General features: G+C 38.8%; 1 protein-coding gene across 1 annotated transcript in view; it reads left to right on the forward strand.

The window, feature by feature from the left end:
• Positions 1-25,030, forward strand: part of ALDH1A2 (aldehyde dehydrogenase 1 family member A2) — a 93,062-nt gene that overhangs the window by 45,516 nt on the left and 22,516 nt on the right. Inside the window, exons 5-7 of the mRNA XM_055319972.1 lie at positions 10,452-10,513; positions 12,537-12,665; positions 12,794-12,907. Coding sequence (XP_055175947.1) covers positions 10,452-10,513; positions 12,537-12,665; positions 12,794-12,907 — 305 coding nt within the window. The remainder of the gene's footprint in view (positions 1-10,451; positions 10,514-12,536; positions 12,666-12,793; positions 12,908-25,030) is intronic.

Below are 25,030 nucleotides of genomic sequence, written 5' to 3' on the forward strand. Positions count from 1 at the left end.
CACCACCAGCACCATTTCACTATTAAAACAAATACATAGTGGGCATTTAAATATCTTTTCCAATGATTTACAAACATCTTAAGAAATACGGTGAAACAGAAGGCTGAACACATAAATCTTTATTTGGCCTAACAATATCTTAGTGTTCTTTTGCTTTCTTAGAAGAGAAGACCCTAATTAGATAAAGATTTACTGGAGTCTCTGATGTTTGATGCTTGATTTTACTTTATCTGAAAAGAGGCCTCACTGTTTTCATCTGCTGCTCTTTGGAGGTCTTGAGGACATTGAGTAAGAGTTAGAAACACAGGGCTTAGAAAAGGCTGTCACAGTAGTCTCTCTTACCTTTCTTTACTCAAGAACTGGTGTTCTATCTTTGGAGGAAAAAGTGAGGAATTCTCTTAATCCTAGATCATTTTTAGTTTCCCTAGTTTTTCTTAAAGTTCATTTAGGGGGCTACCAGGTAAGGGACCCTCGGGAGAGTCAGGAGGTTGGGCGGTGGTCCTAGGACGTTGGGGACTTGAGATGCGAGAGCCCTCCTGGGGTACCTCACGCAGGTGAGGGAAGGATGGAGGCTCATGGGAACTTGGCAGCTTTCCTCTCTGTTCTGGGTTTAGGTACATTTGCACTTGCCCATAGGCTACTGAGAATTCAGCTCATAGGCCCGTCTGGGGCTAGTGCAGTGCTTAGGGAACCTAGCTGGACTGAACTGGGGTGAGGCGGTGTAGGGGAAGATCAGAGAAAGGGGGGGTCATTATTATTCACTTATTTATTCTCACATGGGTTCAGTCAATCCGTTTGTGTTTGTCATTGTAAATCCATAATTTAACATCAGCTTCATTTTGTCCCTCATTCTTGACTTTTTCAACTGAACTCTGGAATATAAGAAGGTTATTTATTAGTCTTTAACCATGCGGCCTTTGTTGTGTTACATACATTTCTTTGCAAAATACCCTAATTTTACATTTGGAATTATAAAGGAATAACGTAGTTTATATTTGCATAGTAGTTGATCTTGTAAAATGTTCTTACAGCCACAGGACCTCTGTGATTCTGTGGGTGATCCTGTGAAGCAGGTTGGGTTTTTAAAAGTATTGTGGGCAGCCCGGGTGGCTCAGCAATTTAGCGCTGCCTTCAGCCCAGGGCGAGATCCTGGAGGCCTGGGATCGAGTCCCATGTCAGGCTCCCTGCATGGAGTCTGCTTCTTCCTCTGCCTTGTGTTTCTGCCTCTCTCTTTCTCTGTGTGTCTGTCATGAATAAATAAACAAAATTTTTTTAAAAAGTATTGTACCCATTTTACAGATAAGAAAATGAGACAGCAAGGGTTTAGTGTCTTGAACAAGATTACGTGGCTAGTAGGTGGCAGGCCTGAGAGTCTCGTTCTGCCTGACCGTTATAGACCTTCTTACGGGGGTTGGTTCAGCAGGACGGGAAGATGAAGAGGCCAGTCACCCTGGTGAACTCTCTAACACTGCAGATTTTTAGATTAATACACTTTTGATTCTTGTTATTCCATGGTAGTTATATTCTGTAAAGTTGGCTTGGACACTGAATCAGCAAATACCAAACCTTTGCTTCTAGAGGAAATGCGGGAATGAAGGATATCCCATGGTTCGCCCAGCTTAGTATCTGTGGCAGTAAAGGGTAAGAACCAAGAAGAGTAAGAAGAATCAAATCATTGTCTCCTTCACTTCTTCCCAGTTAGGGAGGCAGGAGAGCTGTCATATCTTGGGAAGAACTTTTCCTTCATCGCCTCTCACAGGCATCGTCTTTAGTCTCTCTGTCATTCACTCTTTCCTCCATGCATTCATTCATTCGACAGTTTTGTTTTGTTGTGTTTTCTTTGCTTGTTTGTTTTTGAGCATCTGCTGTGTTTCATGTCCTGTGTTTGCACTGGAGATACAAAGGTGAGTAAGTGAGATGCTTAACGAGTAGTAAAACAAGTAGGTAGATAAGCAATTGAGGTACGGTGTGGCACATCCATGTATGGAAGCATGAAGTTCGATGGGGCTCCATAGGAGAGGCGTCTCACCCAGTATTAAGGCTTCCTGGAGAAGACAGTGGGATAAACAAGGTAACATCTAAGAGGGCAGTTAAGTGAAGATGGAAGTAGGGCCATCATGGGTGGTGGTAGTAGCCTGTGCAGAGTATGGAGGGAGGACAGTGCAGTGTGGTAGTGGGCATGACGGTATAGCCAGGTGGAGAAGATAGTGAGGCTCTGGGGCCTGGTAAACCACGCTACAGCAATGGTGAATCACTGAATTATTTTAAATAGACAAATGCCTTGATCAAAATTGCATTGTACAGAGAGCGCTTTACTTAGAGCAAGGACCTGCTTTTTTACCCTCCCCCCTGAAGGGTACCTTACCTTTAGAGTATTTGAGAACACGAGAAACAGGTTATGGCAAGAGCACTTTGAACCTTCCACTGGACAGCTGTTTCTCCCTCCAAATTGAAAGCTTCTCCCATCCATCCCCATTGCCTCTCATACAAGGCCCATAGTGGAAGAACATCACGGAGTCATGCAGCATCAGTGTGATTCACAAGGGTTTCGATGTTGTTCACTTGTCAACACTGGTTTTTATTTCCTGCCATGGTATTCAATGGAGCTATTCTTTCTGACCATAAATCCTAAGCTTGATCCTTTTACTATGGCGCCTCCTAATTATGCTGATAAATAATAATCATTACTATGATTTATTGATCACTTCGTGCCCACTATATTATCTCTCATCTCATAGCAGTCCTGCAGGGGGAATACTATTGTACCCATTTTGATTATTTTTAACCTATATCAAAATCCTCTGCTGCTTCTCATGTCCACAGACTCCTTATGATGGAGAAAGATTCCAAGCTTGTTTTCCGTTTACCAAGGGAGAAATGCAGGTTAATCTATTTGCATGACTTAAGATTTTTTTCTGTAACACGTGTTGATTTTATTGATTTTGTGATATGTAAGCAGGGAAATGTCCATGCTTTAAGCTGAATTCTGAGACAAAGATGGCCTTGTGATACATTAGCAGAGGCTAAAATATCTACCCAGACCATATGTGATTATTTATCCACTATACCCTCTTTCCGTTTAACCTTTTAAACTACAGTATGGGCTGAAAATGTGCAGACATTGACTCAAATCATAAGGTATTGCCTTCAGCAGCTCAATCTAGTTTAGTGCTGTTGACAGAGAATGTGTATGGTCAGGTATTCTGTTCACTCGGGCTGAGATTAAGGAACTGTTTACTCTGCCCACCCAAAGAGAAGAAGCTGAGGTCCTCAGTGGGACCTGAATTGCTAGTGACAGGAAGTTGTGAAGTCTGGCTCACATGTAACTTCTTTGAGAAGTTAAGGTTAAGAAAGACCTGAGGCCAGTCTACTCATTTTTCGGACAAAAAAATTGAGGTCGAGAAGTCACTTTTTTTCACAACCACTTAACAGAGTGGTGGTGAAACTAAGATATCTTCATGACTCAGGAGTATGTAATTTAACTTCTGAGAAGCTACTAGCAGACTCCTGGGAAGAATAGTGTTAACACCACTATATGCTAACACCAAGTCTCAGTGTTTCCATAGGCATTTATAGGGTTTATCATTATAGCTGTAAATGTTTAGTGAGGTCTGTGCAGTGTCAAAATACATAGATATTTGCTAGGGGACATAATGGGAGAGCTCAGTGGAGTTGGTCTAATTGTTCAATACTGGGGTCACCAAAAGAGTTATTTACTCTTTGAAACACAGGTTAGAGAGTCCATTCATGAATTGTGTTTAACAGATTTTTATGCTATTAAATAAACTCACTTTTAGTGAGTATATAAAATTTGCTGCGGTTCTTGAAATACTTTTTTTTTTAATTTTTATTTATTTATTTTGATAGTCACAGAGAGAGAGAGGCAGAGACACAGGCAGAGGGAGAAGCAGGCTCCATGCATCGGGAGCCTGATGTGGGATTCGATCCCGGGTCTCCAGGATCGCGCCCTGGGCCAAAGGCAGGCGCCAAACCGCTGCGCCACCCAGGGATCCCGAAATACTCTTAGTATTATAATCAGAAGCTATTTCTTGAGGTCTGTGTTAGATAAATTTCTCCTCAATTTCTGGTACATTTCACATTTTACTGATTTTATTGACATATGGTCTAAATATACCCTAGTTCATAGAGAGTGTGCCAGTGGCAGATATTCCTATGAGAATAAAAATTCTGTAAAATAATTATTTCAAGCAACAATAAAATTTGCCGTAGCAAGGATAACTCTGCAGGAATAATTCAAATAATTCAGTTCTGATTAAGTAAATAATTTCTGTCTCTCCTATATAATTTGACAAGTTCCCATCAAAGAACATAGAACAGTGGCTTACCATTTCCCAAATACAGGCGAGGTTTACTCTATTACTCAAGGCTTTTCTCAATATAATTCTAGAAATGGCTCAATCTACACATAGTCAATAAAATTTGATCCATAGATCAACCAGATTCTTGGTATAATAAAATACTTAATTGTAAGATTTTTATATTCTTCAGGAATTGTAAAAATTCAAATATAAAAACATCTCAGAGAAGTTGTCTCTGGATGTATCTTAAACTCCTTTCAAGAGCAGTATCCATTATTCTGTATTTTTTACTTTTTCAAGTGAAAGAAATAGGAGGCTGAGAGATAAAATTCCTACATGTATGATTTTGCATTTCTAGTTTGGTATCTCATCTCTTCTGTAGTTTTCTCCACCATAGTTATGTTCTAACTTGTTGGCTCAGAATTTGGCATCCAGAACATTCTTCTGGTATTCTCATCAAATTCAGTCTTTCTTGCAGAGTCTGAGCTCTCCCTGTAATACTTATTTAGTAAGAAGAACTAAAATTATCATAACCTTAAAACAGAGTATCTGAGTTTGGGTGGAGATTTTTCTTTTCTTTTCCTTTTTTTTTTTTCCAGAGAAGTGTGCAGAGGGAAAGAGAGGAGCTTAAGCAGGCTCCGCACCCAGCACAGAGCCCAACATATGGCTGATCTCACAACCCCGAGATCATGATCTGAGCTGAAATCAAGAGTCAGCCACTTAACTACACCCAGGCGCCCTGAGATTGTTTTCTACATGGAGGTGAAGCACTTCTATATAGCACAAAGCTAGAGAAATGAAGGGAATACCCCTTAAGTCATCTTGCCATATTTAGAGAACATTATTAACATCAACTATGGGAAGATGAGCTGTAAGTTTCTCCTAGGCAGAGAAGAGTACTCATTATGTAGCGTCTTAGGTATATGAGAAAGAGTTGACTCTGCTTCCATGAAGAGGAGAGAGGCACTCAGTCCTGCGCTGCCCCATCTGAGGGGAGGAGGTGTTACTCTGCAGTGTTCCCTTTGTTTCTTAGATAGTGGAGTTTATGTGAGTTCTCTGCGTCCACAATAACAAATGCTCAAAAAATCATCTTCAGTCATCACAAAAAAGTTATCATTTTCCCCTTATTTGCACAGCTAGACATCATGCTGTCATTATGTGCTTTGATATCCACCTAAATCCAACCTCTCTTCACAGAAGAGTCTTTAATATATTTCTAAGGGGAATGAACTTGAAATCTGATGACCTAGTTTCAAGTCCAGAAGCCACAGTAACCAAGTTAAATCACTTTAGACTTAACCTCTCTGTGCCATTTTTTCTCTACTTACAAAATACTCATAATAACTATTGCCCTATATTTTTTTTCATACAGTTGAGTATGAAATGAGATAATGTGAAAATAGTTTGTAAAGCTCTATAGAAGTACACATTTTTGTTCTTGTTTTAGTATTGATGAGATTCTCCTACACTTCAGCTCACTTCAGGCAAATTAGTAGAGTTATCAGAGAGGCAAACAGTAAATAAACAGACATGAAGTCAGCAGCTGTGGGTCATCATGATACCCATGGACCCTCTTTGCTCTTTTGGTTCCTATGAACCTCACTACTTGGAGTGGGGTCTGTTGATCAGAAGCACCATAATTGGCTGGGAGCTTGTAGAAATGCAGACTCTCAGGTCCTACCCCAGACTTACTAATTCAAAATCTGCATTTTAACAAGTTCTCCAGGTGCTTCATATACACATTTAAATTTGAGAAGTACAGTAGCATACAACATGGCACCGGAGCATCAAGATTATTCTACACAGTAAAGTAGTGAACATCTTTCATTTTAATTATTAGGTTTGAAGAAAATATTGCTAGTTCACAAAACCTCTTGTTTCATAGATTTTTTTCAAGGTGAGGCTAATTTACATATTTCTAAAAGATTATTTAACAAATTATTAAGTAACAGTAAGTGATACACTTGGATGAGATAAAAATTATGAAGGTGTCTCTTGAGTGATTGGCCTTTGGTAACGTTAGCGTACAAGCTTGGTGGGATACAGGGCAGTCCAAGTAGCTTGAAGGACCTCTGTGGTGCGGTTGGCCCTAGCCAAGGGTATGTGTGGAAGGCATAGCTCTCATGTTTGCCAGGCATCTCTAGTCAGTCTCAGGGTGTCCAGAATCATCTTCCAATAACCAGATTTTCAAGCTCAGGGCCCTTTATCTCTTTTACCCAGATTCTTTGGGGGAGAGTTCAAGCACCCAAAATGTCCTTGATATCTTTATTTCCTACTTAGAGGAGCTGTAGGGATAGAAGACTCTTCAGTCTATTCTTTGTGCCAGCTGTTAGCTGAGCATCAGATCTATGGACAGTTCATCCAAGGAAGTGTTCATTCCCCATAGTTCAGTTTCTCTTGAGACACAACTATGGAGTCAGGTTCAATTCCTTACGAGGTCAGCTTTGTCAGATTTCGCCTACATTTGTTTTCTCTTTCATTTCTTCAGCAACTTTCAAAATGATGCAAGTGATACAACTAAATTCTTCAGCTCTTAGAATATACAGGGATGGGAGGGGGACATGCTTCACCTGAACTTCTTCAGTTCCCACGTGTGCTGCCACAGGGAATGCCTGTGGTGTTCTTCAGTTCAGATTCCCATCTTTTCCTCAGCCCATTTGCTCCCCTTCTTGCCATTATACTCTGGTTCTGTCGTCTGTGATTATCCATCCGGAGCCGGCGCCATAGCCAAGTTACAGTTTAGTTGGGAAGAATTTCCATGTAAATGAAACCATCTCCTCTTGATCAGGATTATTGCTCCTTTTGAAAAATCTTCCAAGAATAGCCTGATACCACATTTATATCTCACACACATACAGAAAAGTGAAGCAGTAAAAGATACTGATATTAAAATTAAAAAAAATTCTCCAGAGATTGTAAATTGAAAAGGGTAGTGACTTATACTTTTATAAAGAACAAAGCTAAATAGTTGATTTGATTTTTTAAAAATATTTTAATTATTCATGAGAGACACAGAGAGAGAGGCAGAGACATAGAGAGAGAAGCAGGCTCCCTGTGAGGATCCCAATGTGGGACTCGATCCCAGGACCCCAGGATCATGCCCTGAGCCGAAGGCAGAAACTCAACCACTGAGCCACCCAGGCATCCCTTGATTAGATTTTTAAAGTATTACTCAGACTTCTTATTGTAATTCTATGGACAGTTTCCACATTTGGGTTTTTTGTTTTAATGGAGATATGGGCTAAAATAATTCCCTCCCAACAGTTGTTCCCTAATTTCTTCCATTTAAAGCAATGCCATAAAACAAAATACGCACAAATTAGGAAAAAACCTCATATATACATATTACAAAGACCTGATTTCCTTAATATATATACGTAGAGTTCCTCAAATGACTAGAAAGTTGAATAACCCTATAGAAAAAAGACAAAAGATACAAATCTGAAGAAAATAATTGCAAATGGCCAGCAAACATGAGAAGATACTCATGCCATGTATCTCTCATGAAACTCAAATCAAAACAAGGTGTCATTTTCCACCTGTCACGTTTACTGAAATTAAAATGTTTGAAAAGCCCCAGTGTTGGGACGCCTGGGTGGCTCAGTGGTTGAGCATCTGCCTTTGGCTCAGGTTGTGATCCCAGGGTCCTTGGATTGAGTCCCGCACCAGACTCCCCACAGGAAGACTGCTTCTCCCTCTGCCTATGTCTCTGCTTCTCTCTCTCTCTGTGTCTCTCATGAATAAATAAAATCTTTAAAAAAGAAAAGAAAAGCCCCAGTGTTAAAGGATAGGAAAAAATACTTTGTTGTTGGAATTATAAATTGTGTAACTTTTCTGAAGGATAATTTGGCAGTAGTTATCAAAATGTGAAATGCACGTACATATACACTTTGACCATGAAATTCCCCAGATATGCAAAGATAATGTAAAATGATCATGTTTAAAACATTATTTATAATAGCCTAAACTGAAAGCAATCTCTGTGTCCCTCAGGACAGTTTATAGTAGTACAAGTATTTATTGAGCCAGTAGAATAGCATTCAGCAATTTAAAAAATGTGTAAGCCATATATGAAAAAAAGGTGAGAAAAAATATAGAAGACTGTGAATAATACGATCACATTTATATTTTTTTAAAGCCTGAGGGAGAAATAAAAGTATGCTACATATACTTGTATGTGAAGGGGAAAATAAAGGTTCTTTGAAAAGATGCACCGCAACAGATATTCGAATTCTGTGAATTCTGGGAAGAATTCCAGGAGAGAGAGAGAGAGAGACCTTTCATTATTTTAAAATGCCTAGTATTGAATTTAATTAAAACAGTTCTGTGTGATAAATAGGAGTGGTTTAGTCGTGTTGAGAGACAAGGATAAACAATCACTTCCTTTCTCTTCCCCCAACCGACACACTCCTTCTGTCCCTACTTCATCCTCATCTTTAATATTAATGTTCTTCAGGAGAATTAACTGACGGTCTTCACTTTCCCTGCAGGACAGCTTTTGAGACAGAAAACAAATATGAGTGAAGTGGTTGGAGGTTGAGGGAAAACCAAACACTTTGTCCAGTACTGACATTGTAGTGTCTTATGCTAAATTCAACTAAGATGTGATATATATATATATCATCATGTGTATGAATGAAATATTATCCAGCCATCAAAAAGAAAAAAATCTTGCCATGTGCAACTATGTGGATGGAGCTAGAGTATATTATGCTAAGTGAAATAAGAAACAATATGCTAGAGTATATTATGCTCAGAGAAAGACAAATACCATATGATCTCACTCACATGTCGAATTTGAGAAAGAAAACATGAACCTATGGGAAGGGGGAAAAGAAAGAAGAGAGGGAAACAAGCCATAAGTGACTCTTAATGACAGAGAACAAACTCAGGGTTGATGGAGGAAGGTGGGTGGGGAATGAGTATTGAAGAGGACGCTTGTGGGGATGAGCGCTGGGTGTTGTATGGAAGTGACGAATCGTTGAATTCTACTCCAGAAACCAGAATTGCACTATATGTTCACTAACAAAATTTAAATAAATGAAAAAATAATAGTGTTTGACACAGAATCTATTAGGCATCATTGATGGCTGTACAAGTTGATACAACATCTAGGGAGGTCAAGTCAAAAGATTTATTACTGTTTAATATGAACATATGCTTGCTTTCAGCAATTCCACCTCAAGGAATTGATCAAACACATGTGTACATGTACATAAAGATGAAATAGTTCATTGCAGCCTTGTTCATACTAGCAAAAGACTGGAAATAATCTAAATATTAATTAACGATAGACTGTTTCGATAAATAATACATATATAAACAAATTTAAAAAGAAAATAATTCACATAAACATAATGGCATTTTTCTAAAGAAAAATTTGGTTTGGATTTCCTGGGTAATTATTCCAATTGCTCCTCTAGTGAAAGTAAGGTTATTAAATCGTCCTCATTTTCATGACTAATTTGAGGGTGGAATCTTTGGGTTTTTGAAAGAATCTTTTTTGAGGTAGACTTTTGCCTTCTTGAAAAAGGCCTGGACATATCTGTGTTCTCCCCAGTGCCCAGAAAGTGTGTTCTGACGCCTGGATTCAATTATTTAAAAAAATCTTTCTTTTACTACTCACCTTTTCTAGTTGACTCCCATTTAAAATTTACCCAGTAGCATTTTACTTAGATTTTTTTTGATTACTTCAGAAAGTTATTTAAAATGTTGAGGTACCTTTTACTTATTTTTTTAAATTTTTTTGAGGTACCTTTTAAATAACTGTTTCACCTTTAAGTATCCTTTTAATACTTGACATAAAATTTAGTATTTACCATGTTCTGGTTCCCGGCTCCTCTACTCCCATCACCTGTCCCCTGCCCCCACGTCCCTGGAAGACTGCTTCTAGAGTCATCAACTTGTCCTTCATTTCACCTTTGAGGCACCTTCATCAGTAGTCTGGGTGTCCAGAAGCCATAGCTGGAAACACCCTGTACCACGTGATAAGCTCTTCTACAACTTTCCTTCACGGTTGGTTAGGATGTTTTCTCAACTTTATGATTTTTTTCATCACCACCCAAATTCTCCCTCTACATATTTTTCTTCTAACCCAACTTCTCTGGTAGTGACCATGTTCCTTTCTTTCAGATGGAGATTATTTTACCTTTACCAGACATGAACCCATTGGAGTGTGTGGACAGATCATTCCGGTGAGTGAATCTCCTCACGCCTCCTATTTATTTTCATTTGAACCAATTCTCTTAAAGACACATAAAACATGGACCTCAGCGAGGTATGCTTTCCATTACTGGGGGAAAAAACTGAGCTCATGTTGTTGACATATCTTTAACAGCCTCCCCGCAAATGCTTATTTGAACAGGTTAATAGGTTTTCGGCTCCGTTACCAGGAGTTGAGTTCTCAAGCCATGGAATTCTCATGATTAAAATAAGCAAAGCAAAGCCCAGTGTATTAATAACCTGCCCTTGGTTATGGATGTTCATTCTGCTTATGGAAAATTAATGCTTTGTTATATTTGCTTGTTTATTTTTTAGGACGATGACTCACCATCTTTCCAGGCATATTGTTTTATATGGTCTTTTAATCCCATTCTTTCCCACTGTTTCTTTTCACAAGAATCTAGATAGAAGACTCTACAGAAGACACAGCAGTACAATTAACGTCACGGTCATAATTGAAACCATGCCGGGCTGTTGTATGTCTTGTAAAGGGAAATAGATGTAGTGCTTAGTGTTTGGATTGGAACATTAAACATTGTCTTTTTTTTCCCCTCTCTCTCATACACAGCCTTGGCACTGTATAAAACATCATCGAATCTTCCAACAGTACTAGCTAATCATTCTGGCAAGGATTTCAGGGGAGGCTCAAATTAAACGCTTACAGTAGAGACAAGAAGTCTTCTCTTTCCAAAATATAGAAGAAAGTAATCTTTGGTTTGGGGGAGGGGGGGCAAAGATTTTTGAGAGGTTTTAGTATTTTTTTTTAAGAGTTCCACAAGCTGCAGGTTTCTGTGAATTTGATTAGAGAATGAAACAGAAAATGAGAGGTTTGTTTAAGGTCTGTGCTCCTAAACCACCCAGGGAAATCCCACGTGGATCAGGACAGGGGTGAGGTCTGTCACCTTAATTGCGGGCACTCAAACCTGCTCTTCTCGCCCTTCTCCAGGCTCTCGGAGCTTCAGCTTTCTCTGACAGGACAAGAGCTGCTTGTCAGCCAGCTCCAGCTCAATTACCGCACTCCAAGATTTATATACTGTAGATGGAATTAAAACATCACTGTGGACTCCCAAGTTTATAAACAACTAAGGGGAAAAGAAATTGGGTGTTTGGTGAAGGCAAGACACTTGTATATTTTTGCAAGCTTGCCAGGGCCAGTAAGAATCTTTCAAGGGTGGCAGCTGAGATGCTTCAGGCAGAAACACATTGTGGTCAAGGGCTGAAGCCAGGGGACCAGGATTTCTGTTTTCTTTCTTAATGAAATTATCAATGACACCTGATAGTACTGAAGTTCATCCCTGATCTTATGACAATACAAGCTTAATATCCTTCTTAAAAAAAGCAGTTTAAACTGTTTGAGGTCTCCAATTCAGATACTCACATGTAGTTCTCTGCCTCCCATTAGTTTATTTTGCAAGGGAAAGAAGACAAATGAGCATTTTTGCATACTCACCAGTCAATAGGGCTTCTTTTCTGTCCTTGCATGCTTTGTGACAATACCTGTATCTAAAGGAAAGGCACCACCTTGAAGTGCACGTTGACTTAACAGCCAGTTTTCTTTTCTAGCTCTTCCGCACGGAAGAGCCCTCCATCCAGTCTGAAATTCCTGATATAAAATCACAAATGCAAGAAAAAGGCTTTCATACACAAGAACTTACGGGAACCAAAGTCTCATTTTAAAAAACCTATAAAACGATAACAGTGAAAAACCAAACAAAAACAAAGAAAAAACAAAGACTCCCTTTTCACCATAAGATTTCCTTTGGTGGATCGTTGGGCTATAGTAATTTGCTGAACAGAGAGAAAAGGAGAGATTTTGAAGGTCACTCCTATTCTCTTCTTAATGAAGTCATTAAAATACCCAAACATCTATACTTTGTGGTGGGACAAGATTTATGTTGAGGACCAGTCTGAGAAATCCGAGCAGTCACAGCTTGAAAACGCAGTCGTAGAGGAATATTTTTTCATTTATCAACCTTGAGTTTTTTTTCCTTTCAGTGGAACTTCCCCCTGCTGATGTTTGCTTGGAAAATTGCTCCCGCTCTTTGCTGTGGCAATACAGTAGTTATTAAACCAGCAGAACAAACACCACTCAGCGCGCTCTACATGGGAGCCCTCATCAAAGAGGTAAGAGAAGCCGACTTTAGGAGTGGCTCCCACTCCCCTCGTAGTTGGGGCCTCTACTGGAGCATATCCGATTTAATGTGCTTCCTCAGCTCTCACAGGCCACATTTCCTCCGATTCTGTTTTGTTAGGCTGGCTTTCCGCCGGGAGTCATCAATATTTTGCCAGGATACGGGCCAACGGCTGGGGCAGCCATAGCCTCTCACATTGGCATCGACAAGATTGCGTTCACAGGGTCAACTGAGGTAGGTAGCTGAGAAGCCATGGGTTGAGGGACAGTCCTGCAAATGAGGAGAGGGTTTGAAAGAAGACGTTATGTGTTACCTATAGACGGGACACCGAAAGGGCAGGGAGTGTCCAAGCCCTCAAAGGGTGGTGGGGGTACTTGCTGGAAGACCTGAGAGTGGCAAAGTAAAGCTGTGCGTTGACCTTCCGATGGTGCGGCTCTTGGGGCCTTTTTTGTGATGCCATCTGTGTAATACCTGTCCCAGAAAACACAAAAACACCCTGTTATATTTCAAAAGGAAAAGAACACTTCTCAGAGGCAAAAAGAAGCAAACAAACAAAATCTATCCCAGAAGCTGAGATTCTAAACACTTTTCTGAGTCAAGGACATTAATGGCAGAAGCAGGTTAAGAAACTGGAAGTCCAAACGAATCTCCAATAGAGATTAAAATGGAAACACAGTGCTCTTTCTCTTCACTATTTCACCAAACCCTGTAGATGCAGTTGGCATCTATGCCCATGAGCCGTAAGGGATGGTGAAGAGCAGGAGTCAGCAAACATTTCCAGTAAAAAAGGCCGGATAGCAACTATTAGAGACCTTGCAGGTAATGTGGTTTCTGTTGGGACTACTCACTCTGCCCTCGTAAAGCTTGAAGCAGCAGTCACAGGTAATGGCCAAGCTGAGCATGACCTCAGGCCCAGAAAGCTGTATTTATAGATACTGAAATTTGAATATCATATAATTTTTACACATCTCAAAATAATAATCTTCTTTTGATTCTTCCCTGCCCGCCCCCAACCATTTAAAAAACACAAAAACTGTTTTTAGTTTGCAGGCCATACTAAAAGAGGCATTAGGCTAAATTCGGCTCGCGGGCTATAGTTTGTGCTTAGAAAGATTTATTACAAAATGTTACTCTAAATGTCTTGGTTCAGGTAACAGAGATGATAAGAAAGAAAGTCTGATTGATTGTTTCAATAGAACTTCGCAGATGACATCCCCATTCAACAAAAGATCGTGCAGATCTGGAACAGTGCTGCCTAACAGAAATACAATGACAGTAACATTTGTAATTTAAAATTTGCTATTAGCCCCATGAAAAAAGTTTAAAACAAGTGAAATTAATTATAGCAAAATATTTTATTTAATCTAGTATTTCCAAAATATTATCATTTCCACTTATGATCAATATAAAAAGTCACTGTCACAGTATTTTGCATTCTCTTTCTGGCATGTATTTTACATTTACAGCACATCTCAATGCACACTAGCCCCTTTGTGGGTGCTCTGTAGCCACATGTGGCTAGTGACTACCACACTGAACAGCAGAGGCATAGGGGCTTGACTCTATCAGTGGATGCATTGGATGATACTTGGTTAAATTGACTCATGTTAAAAATTTTCCTGAGAGATTGGTTAATAAACCTGTTAATTTATATTTAGAGATTCTTGCGTTTTAGGTTTATAAAGAGTTAACCTTGTTTCCAAACCTCATATTCTAGTTGTACTTTTTACAGTAATTTGCAGTTTTAATGAGATATATAAACCAAAATTGTGGACGTGAAAGGAAATTAGAGTTCCTATTTAAACTAAGTCCAGTGCTTTGAAAAGATTTGCTAAGGGCTAGATGCCTTAAAAACTGCAATCAACTAGGAGTGGGCAAGACAATTATAAAAAGTTGGGGGAAAATATAAAGCTGGATAGAATGTGCACCTGGCTTGCTTTGCAAATATTTTTAAGTCTTCGATCCACTTTAAAGAAACTGAAACCAGAAATCCTAAACAGTATTTTAGGGGTATAGTTTCATCAGAAAGGAAAGGTAAATCCATAATTAAAGAAAAGTCCTTGGTTCCATATCCAAAGACTAGAGAATGAATGTACATATTTTTTATTTTTTTATTTATTTTTATTTTTTTAAATTTTCTTTTATTTATTTATGATAGTCACAGAGAGAGAGGCAGAGACACAGGCAGAGGGACAAGCAGGCTCCATGCACCGGGAACCCGACGTGGGACTCGATCCCGGGTCTCCAGGATCGCGCCCTGGGCCAAAGGCAGGCGCCAAACCGCTGCGCCACCCCGGGATTCCCCGTACATATTTTTTAAATTAAAATGAAATATCTAAAGACCTTTCCCTGCTTTAACCTTTTTATTTTTTTTATTTTTATTTATGATAGTCACACACACACACACACACACAGAGAGGCAGAGACATAGGCAGAGGGAGAAGCAGGCTCCATGCACCGGGAGCCCGACGTGGGATTCGATCCCGGGTCTCCAGGATCGCGCCCTGGGCCAAAGGCAGGCACTAAATCGCTGCGCCACCCAGGGATCCCTGCTTTAACCTTTTTAAAAATTAACCAGTCATGGGGGATCTGGGTCGTTCAGCCGGTGAAGCATCTGAATCTTGATTGTGACTAAGATCATGATCTCAGGGTGGTGAGATCGAGCCCCATGTCTGGCTCCATGCTGGACATGGAGTCTGCGTAAGATTTTCTCTCTCCCTCTCTTTCTGCCCCTCCTTGCATTTGCATGCTTGCATGCTCACGCAGACGTACTCTCTCTCTCTCAAAAATTAATTAAGTAAGTAATTAACCAGTCAGTGGTCCAGATTGAGTCAGTTTAGGGCTTTCTACTGTATAATATTTCTTTAATAATATGAGATCGTAATATATAAAATGAGATATAGCAGCTTATATGCAGTAGTTACAGATCTCCTTCATTCATTTTAACAGCTGAGTGGCATACTCTTGTGTCAGTGTATCATCATAGTTCAATTAATCCTTACTAATATACACTTCAGGGTTTTAGGGGGCTTTTTTTCACTTTTTTTTCCGCTATCACACAGATCACTGAAATGAAAATCTTTGGAGATCTAAGATAAATTTTGTTTACATACATATTAGACATTCTGCTAGATACAGTTTAGAAATGGAATTGTAAAATAAAAGGATGTTTATGTTTTAATTTGCTTATTACCAAGAATGCATTAGAGTGATGGTTTCATTTATAAAATCTCATTATGTATTAAGTATGCTAATTTTGTGTTCCTTGTAGGATTTGCAAATACTCTCAGTTCTTTGCTTTTTAACTTTTCAAAAATAGAATTATTTGCCATGCACAAGTTTTAAATTTGTGTGTAGTCTTTTCTTTTATTCTTTTCATGGCTTCTGGGTTTCCTGTCATCCTTAAAGAAATCCTTTTAAGATGATACAGATGGTACTTAACATTTTCTTTCAGTATCTTTATAGTTTTGTTTTGTTTAATTCTTTAATCTGGTTGGAGTTTATTTGCTTGTGTAATGAAAGGTGAGACCTAAATTTATTTTTTATTTTTATAAGTTTTCATTTAAATTCCAGTTAACATACATTGTAATACTTGCTTCAAGTTGTACAATGTAGTGATACAACACTTCCATACCATACCCAGTCCTCATCACAAGTGCACTCCTTAATCCCCATCACCTATCACCTATTCCACCCATCCCACCCCTACCGCTACCCCTACCCCCACCCCTACCCCCACCCCCACCCCAGTAACCATCAGTGTGTCATCTACAGTTAAGAGTTTGTTTCTTGGTTTGCCTCTCTCTCTCTCTCTGTCTCTTTTCCCTTTGCTCATTTGTTCTGTTTCTTAAATTCCACACATGAGTGAAATCATATGGTATTTGTCTTTGACTGACTTATTTCACTTAGCATTATACTCTCTAGATCTATCCACATCATTATAAATGGCAAGATTTCATTCTTTTATGGCTGAGTAATATTCCATTGTATATATACACCACATCTTTATCCATTCATCAATTGATGGATGTTAGGGCTGTTTCCATAGTTTGACTACTGTAGATAATGCTACTATAAACATCGGGGTGCATGTTTCCCTTCAAATCAGTATTTTTTTATTCTTTGGGTAAATACCTAGTAGTGAAAATCCTGGGTTGTAGGGTAGTTCTATTTTTAACCTTTTGAGGAACCTTCATACTGTTTTCCAGAGTGGCTGCACCAGTTTGCTTTCCCAACAGTGCAGAAATGTTCCCCTTTCTCTGCATCCTTCCCAACACCTGTTGTTTCCTGCGTTGTTGATTTTAGCCATTTAGACAGATGTGAAGTGATATCTCGTTGTAGTTTGATTTGTATTTCCCTGCTGATCAGTGATTTTGACTAAGTTTATTTTTTATAACTGAATATTCAGTTACTCCAACACCATTTATTAAACAACCTATCCTTTTGCAGCTAATTTGAATACAACAGTAACATTATATGATAAATTTCTACATATACATGTTTCTGTTTTAGGACTCAAAATTTTATTTGTTCTTTCACTAGTACCAGATTGCTTTAATTACTAGGTTTTAAAAGATGTTGCAATAGGGGCTCCTGGGTGGTTCAGTTGGTTAAGTGTCCAACTCTTGATTTTGGCTCAGGTCATGACCTCAGGGTCTTGGGATCCGGCCCCACCTTCAACTCTCTTTCCCCCTGCCCCCCCAAATAAATCTTAAAAAAATATGTTGCCGTATAGCAGACAAGATATCCTCTTGTTTTTTCAAAACCTCTTAGCTATTCTTGCCCATTCTTTCAGATAAAATTTCAAATTGAATTTCTTTGCCTTCTCCCTAAAAACTCTCATTGGAATGTTGACTGGTGTTACCTATCTACTAAATTGAGGTTGCATGCTTTCTGTACAAGACTTACTTCTCTTCTAGGAGCACCATGCAAATCTTTTCATTTTACATGTCAGTCTTGTAGATTTTTAAAGTCACAATATCATGTATTGGCAAGTAACATCGATGGATGACCCAATCTTTCAGGCTAGATAAGAAGTGGCATAGAGAGGCGCACCTTGGTGGCTCAGTTGGTTAAGCATCTGCCTTGGCTCAGGTCATGATCCCAGGTTCCTGGGATCTAGCTCCCTGCTTCTCTCTCTTCCCCACTCTCCTCCCCTCCTCTTTCTCATGTTCTCTCTCTCAAATAAATAAATGAAATCTTAAAAACAAAAAAGTAGCATAGTGAATGAGTAAGACCATAAGTACTTGTTTCTGGGATGCTTGGGTTCAAATCTCTGTCTTGCCATCTCTTGTCTTTAAGATTTTTTTCAAACTTTTTAAAAGACTTCATTGAAGTATAAAGCACATACAATAAAATGCCTAACACCAGATATACACAAAATAATTCATATAATCATTGCCCAAATAAAGATACAGAACATTTCCATACCCTAAAAAGATGTTTCATGCCTCTTTATGGGTAGTATCATTGGCCCCAGGCAACCACTGATCCTTTTTGTATTTTTGCCCATTCTAGAATTTTATATAAATGGAGTAATGCAATACGCACTCTCCTGTGTGTTTTTTTTTTTACTGTTGTTTAATATTAAAGAATTACTGATGTGGTTGGATGTAAATCTCCCATCCTGGTTTTTGTTTTCTACTTGTCCCATCTGTTTTTTTGTTCCTCTTTTCCTCCTTTTTCTACCTTCTTTTGGGTGAAGTGAGTACTCCATTTTATCTTCTATTTTGGATTATTAGGTTTACTTCTTTCTAAAGTGTTTGCTTTTAGTAATTACAATATGCATGTTAATCATAGTCTATCATTAAATATGATGATTACTTCATATGTAATATAGTGGCTGTACAAGAGAATTCTATTTTTCATCCCATCCTTTATCCTGTTGCCCTGTAATTTACTACTATATATGCTATGTACCCTTTTTGGCAAGTCAGCTATCTTTTAAGAAAATTGAAAGTGAGAAAACAAAATTATTTTACATTTACTCACAAACTTGCCATTTCTGTCCTTCTTCTTTTGTTGGTTGTAGACCCAGGTGTCTTTCCAAATACCAATTTCCCTGCATTACCATCTTTCTTTAACATTTAGAGTGCAGCTTGTTAGCAACTTCTCTTGGTTTTTGTCTGAAAATGTATTTTGTTTTCTTTTTTTTTAAAGATTTTTTTCTGAATATAGAATTCTGATTTGACAGTTTTTGTTTTATTTTGCTCTCAACACTTTATAAAAATACCATTCTGTTTTCTGGCTTGTACGGTTTCCGATGAGAACTTAGCAGTCATTATCTTTGTTTTTACCACATGTAGTATTTTTTCTCTGGATGTTTTTAAGATACTCTCTTTTCACTAGTTTTAAATAATTTGAGTTTTATATGCTTCGGTGTAGTTTTCTTTGTTTTTTCCCTTTAAATGAGGTTCATTGAAAATTTTTGGATCTATGAGTTTATAGCTGGATCTGTAAATTTATAGTTTTCAACAAATTTGGAAAACTTTGAACACTATGTTTTCAAAAGTATATATAGTTTTCAAATATATATGTATTTTTTCTATATATATATGTAGTTTGTTTTCATGTCAATTTTGGGAAGGATTGTTACCATGTGGATTATGTTGTCTTTATTTAAAGAGTGCTGGGTTTGTTTGTGTTTGACAAATGGTTAAGTCACTTGTAGACAGCTTGACCCTTTTGACACTAAATTTTAAGCTTTGTTGGGATTAGTTTATTTTTTACTGAATATTACAATTTACTGGGATGCCTGGGAGGCTCAGCGGTTGAATGTCTGCCTTCGGGTTAGGGTGTGATTCCAGAGTTCTGGGATCAAGTCCCACATTGGGCTTTCTGCCTGTTTCTTCCTCTTCCTATGTCTCTGCCTTCTCTCTGTGTCTCTCATGAATAAATAAAATCTTTTCCAAAAATTAAAATAAAATTTACTAAGATAACTAACTTCCTCCTGGAGCTTCTGCTGAGTGCTCCCAGTGTTTAACAAGGTCTTTCCACTTTGGTTGGTCCAAACTCACATGTCACCCAGCCCTATATGAGCTCCAGGAATTATCAGCATACAGATGACCTGGTCTTGGTTCTTTATCCAGTTTCCTGGAGTCTCACCCTATGTATTCCCAGCTTAGCAATCGATTTTTAGACCTCATTCTCTCCCTCCGGTACTAAGCCCCTCACCTTTTAGCCACTAAACTCTGATCTTTCTCATCAGTTTAGTGAGACCACCCTGTTCTACTTGGTCTCCCCATCCCATGCTGCAGTCGAGAAAGTCTTTTGGTGGAGAAGTCTTCCCTTACTCGTTTCTCTCACCTATATGATCACAGTCCCAAACTGCCTGCTGGCCAGTTTGAAGACAGCGGTTTTATATACTTTTCTAGTTGTTTATAGTGGGAAGACAAGTTCATTGTCATTAATCCATTATGAACAGAAGCAGAAGCTTCTGTGGCATCTTTTGATTAATTTTGATACTGTTCTTTGATTTCTTTCTTCATATTTTAGGGAGATCACTTATCCTCACCGTTTCTTCTTGTCCTCATTGCCTCAAATTGGATATATCATAGTGAGGTTATAAACGTATTTACTTCTTGGCCACATATGCAGATTCTTGGGGTGGCATTCTCTTTGGAGCCTATCTTAGACATTCTCATCACTTTAGGTAGTATCTGATGTGTAGTTAACAGGCATCATAAATATCCACTAGCTCTGTAAAGGAGGAAGGACTGAATTTAAGGGGGGAAAAAGCTTAATCTCAGAGCTAAAGGGTAATGATTATGCTACACTCACCGTAAGTGTAGCTCCCATCTGCCACCATAAAACACTATCACTATATCAGTAGTTCAAGATATTCAAGTTTAAATGAAAAGCTACCTCATTCAAAGATAATATTTAAGAAAAAGACAATTCTGCCTCTTAATTCCACAGTTGTTCATATTCACAGCTGGGAAAAGTGTAGGCCTATCTTCCTCTTCTCTTGGAGGAAAATGAAATGGTAGTGCTCTTGGGACCAATGGACAAAAAGGCCTTGGAGGAAAGTAACCCCCACTTTTGGGACCCTTGTGAGTGATGTGTTGCTGGACACTAGCAGATAATCAACAAGTACTGGGAACCATTCAATTCTTAGAATCATTTCCCAAGCCTGATATTAAGGACCAGCACTTTCAAAAGCTCAATAACGTGTTTTGCTGGGATGTGAAATGGAAGATGAGGTTTCAGTATTTGCCTCTCAAAAGCAAATGTAGTTTTCATTTTTCTGTCATTTCAGACAGCTCTACTTCTAACAGGCATTTAAACTTGAGTGCTGTAGATTTTATACTACATCAGTGTGTATCCTTAACAGTCTCTTCTGGAAGTGAGAAGCCTCATAGGGGTGGGAGGAAAAAAAAAAAACAAACCTGGCCCTAAGAACCTAAATCCTGACACACGAGACATCTTGAGGGATTGGTGCGTTTAATTTTCTAGCACCCCAAACACTTGATAGAGTGAACCAAACTGGACAGCAGAAGTTCAGTGACGGCTACAATAGAATCCTATTGTTCTAGTGGAAATATTTAATATTCAGAGGACACATAAATGGGCCAAAGTTAGGTAGAAAATTAGGTTTTATCCTACACTTATTTTTCATAAATCAACTTTCTTTTCCTTGGATTATATCACCCTCCCTTATTTTCAGGCCGGGTTAATCTTCATCTGCAAAGCTGTCCAGTGGCTTATCATAACCAAAGTTAGTCACTGAGCCAAACCTTTAGTAATCAATCCAATCAGTCTGATGATAACAAAGACCTGACCTCCTCATAGAATCTCACATAAGTTTGGGAATTTTAGAGCTTTAATGTCATTAAACTTAAGTTAATTTCTTTCAATCCTTTATTGAGAGCCTCTTAAAGGAAAATAAAGTTCCTTTTGCTAAATGAAAGCTTGAAAGAGCACTGCATCACAACACCACACTTTGCCTCTTTAAAAACAAAAACAAAAAACGGAGAGGGCTGGAAAAAAAAAAGAGGAAATCACGTATTCAGTAAGAAATTCCAAGCACAGTCTTCAAGTCATACTAAAAGAAATCAAGTTTAAATAAGCTATATCAGATCCCTCTGAAAAAGACTAGATATAATTTAAACCTCTATAATGGTGTGATTTGTTCACAGTACGTGTTATTATTTTTTCCTTCCAGCCCTCAGATGCCTATCTGTAGATAAGGGATGAAGGTATCTAATTCTAATCCATGGATTTTGAAGCTATAATAAGCTAATGTAACATGTTTAAGACGAGGGCCTGGTTCTCTTAGTAAAGCAGCAGTAAATATTAGCTATCATTTTTTTCTGTTAATTTTCAAATGAAATTTATAGAATAATTTATGCTTGAGGAAGTGGGGGGGAATAGAAGGGGGCTGGATTTAGCCAACCTGGGACCTGCTGTGTGACCTTTGGCAAATTATTTAGTCTTTCGGACTTCTCATTTCTTCATCTATTAAGAGAGGCTATGAATAACTCCTAATTCCTGCTGTCCTCTGGCAGTTTTACTTTCCATTTGTTTGTCTTATGGCTTTTATAAATAGTTTACAAATATTTTTGTCTTCTAATAAATGTGGGGGTGTCTTTGTTTTTGCTGTTCTATTTTACTTTTTTGAAAGATCACCTAGGTACTCGCTTGGATTAATTGATTTTGAATCCTTTTTTCCTTTAAACTGGAATAGTGTACTTGATTTAGAGAGCCTGCTAGAAGAGGACACTTGGTACCTCTTAAGGAACTTGTGTATGATTCCACTGTGGCCTAGAGCAGGGGCCACTCCCACAGCCTGTATTTGCCAGAACCAAATCCCGAACCAGGGAGAATTTCTTTGTGGCAAAGTGTAAAGTGGTTACCGTGTTTTCCAATAATTTTTCAGGGACTCTCTCACCTACAGGGACTGGAGGGGGGGAGACTCGCAGAGGGCAGAGGGGCTTGTTTAAATGCAGATTCCTAGGCATCACCACCCAGGAGCCTCTAAGTCAAAACACTAGGAAATAAGGTCCAGGAATTCTCATTTGAATAAGCTTTTCTAGTGATTCTTATGTTCATTAACTTTCAGGAATCACTAGTTCATACATAATTGGACTAGTTGAGTCATACCCCAGGACATATTCCTAGGCCCATTTAAGAAAACTACTACAAGTCTTGAGTTTGTTTTCCTGTGCCAAAGAAAACATCTATGCGAATGGACAGCTGCCACTCACAACGTCCGCTCTGTCTGTAACTTCATCACAGGGATACTAGCTCTTCTCAGTGCCAGAAGGGGGAAAAAAAATGAATTCAAAATCAATTTAGTACAACAAGGACTTCCCAAGCATTCCCTCTACCCTTCATAATTTCTCAAAAGAGAAACAGCAAAAAGGGCCTATGTTTTATTTAGAAGTTGACAGACTTTTCCAAAAGCTCACATACTACAAACCTATGCAGTATTGGTAATCAGGGAAAGCGCTGACTGAACACAGGGGAGCTCGTTGTCACAGGGGCAGACTTCTGCAGTGGTTATATTTCTCAGAAGGAGCTGTAACTCATGCAGTGCAACTGTCAAGTGCCAAGGCTCTTTCCTTATTTCCATAAGCTGCACCTCTGCACAACAAGAACTGTAGCAACTCCTTTGCCACTTCTCAGTCTGTATACAGCTAATGACCTATGTCTCCTTCCTGCTCCGCATGTACTGGAGCAGCCCCAGAGCCCCGAAGGGCCCAGACAGACTTGCCAGCCGCCACAGAGAGAGGACTTTGAGACTCTGAGTCCTTTTTCATCCAGTAGACATTTGGACTCCCCCTGTATGCCAGGCACTGCTAAATGCCCTTAATCACTTCTTGTTTTACAAATGACCTTGGGCCTTCCCTGGCAAACAGAGCATAGAACGGACACTCTGGAAGGTCACCTGAGTTCTTCGTGAGCTTTCTCCTCCCTCTCTTTGGTAGTTCCTTTGTGTTTCAGGCCTGTTTCTGAAGGTTCTCCAGGCTTAGCATAGCTCCAAGGCTGTGGCACTGTTGTGTGCCCCCTGCAGAGGCCGTTCAAGGGAGCCCAGAGAATCAGCTGGTGAATTCATAGAAAATTTTACACTCCAGGCTTAGCTGCTCAGATTTTCTTCTTACTGTATTATTGGGTTTTTTTTTGTTTTATTGTTGAATTTTAAAAATTCTTCATGTATTTTGGGTACAGGTTCATTGTACTTTGCAAGTATTTTCTCCTACTCTGTGGCTTATCTTTTCGTTCTTTCAACAGTGTCTTCTGTAGAGCAGAAGTTCTTAATTTTCATGACATCCAGTTTATTGATTCATTAATTTTTCAATTTTATGGATAGGCTTTTGGTGTCACACTTGAGGAATTTTCACCAGATTTAACGTCACAAAGATCTTTTCTTATGTTTCTTCTAGAAATTTTGCAGTTTCATATGTAACATTTAGGTCTGTGATCTCTTTTTAGTTAGTTTTTGTGAGGAACTAAGTTCCTTAAGAAAAAAAAAAGTTGATACTAAGAGTTCCAGCACCATTTCTTGAAAAGGCTTTTTTTTTTTCCCTATGGAATTGACTTTGTGCCTTTCCCATGCAGCAGTTGTCCATATTTGTAGGAGTCTTTTTTCTAGACTCTGTTCTCTTCCACTGATTCATGTGTGTGTCCATTTACCAATACCATACATTTTTTTTGTTACTGTACCTTTACATAACATGGGAAATTCTTTACCTTAACAGAAAGAACATTAAAAACTAAATATGTAATCTTCAAAGGTGCAGATCTTAAGTAGAGGGATCTAAGTGAGAAAGAGAGAAGGGAGAATTTGAGAAAGAGAATGAGGTGGAAGGTGGCCCTATGAAGAGTTTTGCTCTTAGAAATCCTCACAACAGGAGCGAGCCTGTTGCAGTGTGCAGAGAGCAAATTTAAACCTACTTTTTCTGACACAGTCTGTATGTGATGTTTCTCTCTCTAGAAGGGCTTGCATTCACGTGGAGGGAATCCCTCTGATGGCCTTTAGAGTATCTCCTAGTTTCTTCCCTGGAACGATACCATTGACATTAGAAGACCCAAGGGAGAAGCATCTGTCTAGAATATGAAAGCCAGCTTATAATTATTCATGTTCATGGTGGTGGGTAGAGAATTTTCACAGGCAAATCCAGTGATCACATAATCCCCAAAGGCCTTTCCACCCTGTTCTCATTGGTCTTTTACTTCTTTATCCATCTGTTCTCTTAACTTTATAGGCTGCTTGGGAAGTTGCATAGACTCTTCCAGAGGGAACATGTTACTTAAATGTGGGTTTGAGCATGGCTTCAGGTCTGATGACCCTAGGCAGAGGAGACTTACTGGTACATCACAGAATGTCTGCAACAGTGACAAGAAGCTTGTTTGAGG

The sequence above is a fragment of the Nyctereutes procyonoides genome, unplaced genomic scaffold (assembly GCF_905146905.1).
Source record: "Nyctereutes procyonoides isolate TBG_1078 unplaced genomic scaffold, NYPRO_anot_genome, whole genome shotgun sequence".
In the NCBI taxonomy this organism is placed as follows: Eukaryota; Metazoa; Chordata; class Mammalia; order Carnivora; family Canidae; genus Nyctereutes; species Nyctereutes procyonoides.